Below are 5591 nucleotides of genomic sequence, written 5' to 3' on the forward strand. Positions count from 1 at the left end.
GCGGCGGCGCCTGCGCAGGAGCGCCGAGATGTAGCCGTCCAGGGGCCGACGGGCCGCCCCGTCTGGGGAGCCACAGGGCGCGCGTCCGCTTGGCCGTGGGCTGCGCAGTGCCACAGCGTGCAGTGGGCTGGGCGTCAGGAAGGGTCCCGCGCGCGCACGTCGCTCAGCGGAGGAGCAGGCCTCGGCGCCTGCTGCCGTCGGGTAGGGAGCTGAGAAGGAGCGAGGCACAGCAGCCCGGGCACCCACCGACTCTGGAGCGCTGGGACTGGCGTCACCTACGGGAGGGAGGCAGAGGGAGAAAGTGTGGGGCACTCAAAGGCCTTTCTTAAGAAGCCTAAAACTGAAGCAGCTGAGGCAGGAGGATTGCCTCCAGTTCAGAGCAAGCCTGGGCTATTAATAGTGTTGTAAAATAGATGTAAAATAAACGAATAATGGTCTTGGTGGTGCACCTCTGTGATCCACCCAGGACTGAAGAGGTGGAGGTCACTCTCAGTTACTTAACACTTTGGTGGCCACCTGAGCTACAGGAGACCCTACCTCAAAACACCCTCGCCCCGCCCCTTCCCCCCCAAAAAAACCCCAAGATGGCCATAGTGGCACAAACTTGTAGACTCAGCACTGGGCAGATGGAGATAGAAGGATCAGGAATTTAAGGTCACTCTCAGCTACATAGCGAGTAAGTGGCCAGTCTGGGCTGTATGAGAGCCTGCTTCACACAAAAGCAATAATAATTAAATTCGGTGTGGTGGCCCACATCTTAATCCCAACGCTGGGGAGACTGAGGCAGGAGAATTGCTGCAAGTTCAAGTCCAGACAGGGCTACACAGAGAGACCCTGTCTCAAAAAACAAGAAAAAGAAAGGAAGGGAGGAAAAAGGGACTCTCACTATCCTGGAACTCGATATGTAGACCAGGCTGGCCTCAAACTCTCAGAGGTCTGTCTGTCTGCCTCCCAAGTACTAGGACTTTTTAATTTTTTTTTTAAAAAACTTATTAAATTTTTACTTTATTTTATTTATTTAGTTATTTTGGTTTTTTGAGACAGAGTTTCCCAGTAGCTAGGCTGGTCTTGAACTCACAGAGATCTGCCTGCCTCTGCCTCCCGAGTGCTGACCTGTCCAAGTGCTAGGATTAAAGGCGTACACCAAAATGCCTGGCTGATGTAGACACTCTTAGGACCCCATTAGCTAAACAGAAGCCCGGAAGGAAGAGATGTTAAGACTACACCAAGACTGAAGGTCCCAGCCAGAACTTGGAGTGCAATGTGGACTTGTTTTCTTTTTTTCCTTTTCTTTTCTTTCTTTCTTTTTTTATGCAGGAAGCCATCTTCTGACTGTCACAGGGTCTCACCTCACCCACCTTACCTAGGGACTTGGGTCTCTCGCTGGCATAGATGCCCCGGGGGTCCAAGGGACCTAGGCGTCCATAGGAGCCAGATCCGGAGAAGCCACTGTCCCCACAGAAGGTAGATGGTGGTGAATCTGGGCCTCCGGTAGAACTGGGGTCTTCATAGAAGCCTGGATTCCAGGGAGAAGCAGAATGAATTAGGGAGCAGGGTGGGGGAACTGCTTGAGAGGACACTAAGGAGGACTGGGGCTTCCTGGAGAGACCCCACCCTGCCCCCATACTCACCTGAGCTGCGTCCACTCTCCTGGTCCAAGCCCCCAGACTCCAGACTCAGGTCTCCCAGCTGCTGGCCCAGGTCCCAGATGAGCCCAGGCAGGGCCTCCTGAGGCACAAGAACAGAGTGGTCAGAAGGCTCCAGAGCCCACCAGCCTGCTGTTCACAAGCTCCTGGCAGAGATCCGCTGGGAAATGTCAGCTCTGTCTCTTGTTCCTGTTAAGAAGTCCTATCTAACATTCAGCCTTCATGCTGTGGCCCCAACTACGTGTGCTGAGCGATTAGAAGGACCCATCTTTTGTGCATTCTCTGTCAGCTGTGCCCCCATCTGTGAGCACAGCGCCCTAACCCCTATAAAAATATTCCCCTTCCAGGGCTGGAGAGATGGCTCAGCGGTTAAGAGCATTGCCTGTTCTTCCAAAGGTCCTGAGTTTGGTTCCCGGCAACCACATGGTGGCTCACAACCATCTGTAATGAGGTCTGGTGCCCTCTTCTGGCCTTCAGGCATACACACAGACAGAATATTGTATACATAATAAAATAAAATAAATAAATAAAAAAAGAAAGAAAATATTCCCCTTCCAGTCTCACTTCACATCCCTGTTTTGCCTTTTTGTATTTTGAGACAGTCTTCCTATGTAGCCCTGGCTGTCCTGGAACTCACTATGTAGACCAGCCTGGCCTTTAACTCTCAGAGGTCCTCCTGCCTCTGTCTCTCCTCAACCCCAGGGCTGGGATTAAAGGCACCACCATGCTTGTCTTTATTAATTTTATTATTATTATTTTTTGAGACAGGGTCTCTTTATGTATGTAGTCCTGGCTGCCCTGGAACTCACTATGTAGACCAGGCAGACCTTGAACTCAGAGACCCTCCTGTCTCTGCCTCCCAAGTGCTGGGGTTAAATTTGTATACACCACCATCTGGTTCCCATGTGTCTGTGTGTCTGTGCATGATGTGCACCTGTACTTGAGTGTGGAGGTAGAGGAGGGGCATCAAGTGTACTCTACCGCTCTTGGCCTGAACCAGGAGTTCAATTCCCAGTGATTTTCCTATCTCTGTCCTCTTCAGAGCTAAGGTTAGAGGCAGATGTGAACCACTCGGCTCACCTGTGGAAGTGGGATTTGAACTCTAGTCCTCAAGTTGCTCAGCAGGAGCTCTTAACCACAGAATCATTTTAATCAATTTATTGATTGATTGACGTTTCAAGACAGGTTTTCTGTGTGTAGTCCTGGCTGTCCTGGAACCTCCATAGACTGGGATGGCCTTGAACTCAGAGGTTTATCTGCTTCTGTCTCCCGAGTACTGCCCGACTTCTCTACTCTCACCTGCTTAAGCCAGCCTGACTCTGATGAGTCCTCTTAGCCTTTCCAGTACCATGAATCTCAGCTTAACCCAGTCTTTTATCTGGCTTCTTATGTGGGTACCAGGGATTCAAACTCAGATCTTCATGCCCGAGTGGCAGGAACCTAACTGAGACATCTTCCTAGCTGTCCATAGCTTTCACATAGCTCAGGTTGGCCTTACCCCAGCCCCTCACTCACACATAGCCCAGGCTGGCCTCAAATTTGCCATGCAGAAGAACATGTACTTGAACTCCTGACCTTCCCTGCCTGCACCTTCTGAGTAGGGTATTCCTGGCAGCAACCACTACACTTGGGCTGTAACTTTTTGTGACAAGTTGTTTTTTTTGTTTTTTGTTTTTTTTTTCCCCCAAGACAGGGCTTCTCTATGTAACAGCCCTGGCTGTCCTGGAACTAGCTCTTGTACACCAGGCTGGCCTTGAACTCACAGAGATCTGCCTGTCTCTGCCTCCCAAGTGCTGGGATTAAAGGCGTGCGCCACCACTGCCTGGTTTAGGTCTTGTAGGAGAGTTCAGTGCTAAAAGGGGGTATATAGGAGCGGGCAGATCCAAGGGTGGCCATGGGGTTGCCTCCTCCTCAGTTTCTCCCTGGCAAGGAAATCTTATGTTCTTGTGAAGTCTCCTCTTAGTGCTTCCTGCTGCAGACTGGCTGTCTCACAGAAAATACACGCAGCATGGCTGGGCAGTGGTGGTGCATGCCTTTAATTCCAGCACTAGGGCCAGCCTGGTCTACGGAGCTACTCCTAGGACAGCCAAGGCTACACAAAGAAACCCTGTCTCAAAAGGCCAAGAAAAGGAGAGAGAGAGAGAGAGAGAGAGAGAGAGAGAGAGAGAGAGAGAAACAGAAAAAGACGCAGCAGAATCCACACACTTCCTTGTGTCTTTCCCTCAGGAAGAAAGTCGTTCTGCAAGCTAGCCTTGCTGGTAGCTACAACAGTGATCCCAGACCAAGGTCCTCAGGACTGTGGTGGGGGATGGGCTGAGTTGGCGGAGTGATTGCCTAGCAGGGAAACTCTGGGTTTAGTCCCCTAGTCTTGCGTAAAACTGGGATGGTGACACAGACCTGTGGTCTCTGCTCTCATTAGAGGCAGGAGGGTAAGAAGTTCACATCCATCCTTGACTACCTGGTGAGTCTGAGGGCAGCCTGGACAACAAGACCCCGTCAATCCAGGATTTCATCTTCTTTTGAAAGGCAGCAAGGCAGGGCCAGGGAATGTCTCACAAGACACTGAGTGAGACCAGAGACCAGAGGCCAGGGAATGTCTCACAAGACACTGAGTGAGACCAGAGACCAGAGGTAGCAGGCTGCCCGGGGCAGACGGTTGACCCTCAGACAAAGGCAGCTTGTCTGGCCGTGGCGTGAGGGCGGGGCCAGCACCCAGCTCTGCCTATTTAGGGCAGAAAGACTGGCCTGGCTCTGGGCAGCAGCCACAGCCCCCCCCCAACCCTTCCCGCCCTTGACTCCTCCAGGTCTGCCCTCCTCCCCTCCCTGAACAGAAGCCCCATGTGGCCCTGTCTGTGTCAACAAAGCCTCCAGTGGGAGGCTTCTACTCTGGGTATGTGCAGATGCCCATAGCCCAATCAATCAACTTTAAGCAAAACCTAAAACAGAAGCCCATGCACACAGTATTGGGAAGTTTCTGTGAGGGGGAAAAAAAGCCATAGGCTGCCATCAATGGCCTATGTAGGTCCCTAGTGGAACAGACCAGTTGGCTACATGACCCCGGTTACCACCAGGAGCATGAGCTCTGTACTTCTGCCCCCACCCTATCCTAATGCCCGTTCTTTTTTAATGGGATCCCCCATCCCCCACCTTGCTAGATAGTTCTTTTGCCACTCTGCACCCTATCACTCTGCCTTTTCTCCTGCCTCCTGACATTAAAATATTTTAAGGGTATCACCTGTTGGTTTTTTTTTTTTTTCTGTTGTTGTTGTTTTAGTTTTTTGAGACAGGGTTTTGCTGTAGCTTTGGGGCCTGTCCTGGAACGAGCTCTTGTAGACCAGGCTGGCCTCAAACTCACAGAAATCTGCCCGCCTCTGCCTCCCGAGTGCTGGGATTAAAGGCGTGTGCCGCCGCCACTGCCACCGCCACCCGGCTATCACTTGTTTATCTCTCTCACTAGGAAGTGACTTCTCACGAGGGCAGAGGTTTCTGACTGTTTTGTTCACAGCACACTCTTCTCCCTTGGACTTAGCACTTAGGATCACAGTGGAATACTATACAGCTGTTAAGATGGAGGAAGGCAGATTTTCTGTGGAGCTCATGGGACGGAGAAAGTCAGAATCATCATCACAGGGACACATTCCGAGAAATGTGTCATCCTGTGACTTCATCATAAGAGGGGCATTGCATACAATGCCACCAAGCGGCCATCCTTTTTGGGTTGGGAGAGAGTCTCGGGTAGCCTTGGCTGACTCCCAGTCTTCCTGCCATCACCTCCCAAATGCTCTCAAGTGCTCATAAGAGAAGCATGCATTCAGGGCGGTGGTGGCGCACACCTTCAATCCCAGCACTTGGGAGGCAGAGGCAGGCGGATCTCTGTGAGTTTGAGGCCAGCCTAGTCTACAAGAGCTAGTTCTAGGACAGGCTCCAAAACTACAGCAAAACCTG

At 51.6% G+C, this 5591-nt stretch overlaps 1 protein-coding gene across 1 annotated transcript in view; it reads right to left on the bottom strand.

Moving 5' to 3' along the window:
• The window catches only part of Dact3 (dishevelled binding antagonist of beta catenin 3), an 11019-nt gene that overhangs the window by 1953 nt on the left and 3475 nt on the right, over positions 1-5591 (bottom strand). Inside the window, 3 exon segments of the mRNA XM_026786348.1 lie at positions 1-275; positions 1364-1516; positions 1632-1728. The exon segment at positions 1-275 is cut by the window's left edge and continues 6 nt beyond it. Of these exon segments, the coding sequence (XP_026642149.1) occupies positions 1-275; positions 1364-1516; positions 1632-1728 (525 nt within the window).

This window comes from Microtus ochrogaster, linkage group LG4 (assembly GCF_000317375.1).
Source record: "Microtus ochrogaster isolate Prairie Vole_2 linkage group LG4, MicOch1.0, whole genome shotgun sequence".
Classification (NCBI taxonomy): Eukaryota; Metazoa; Chordata; class Mammalia; order Rodentia; family Cricetidae; genus Microtus; species Microtus ochrogaster.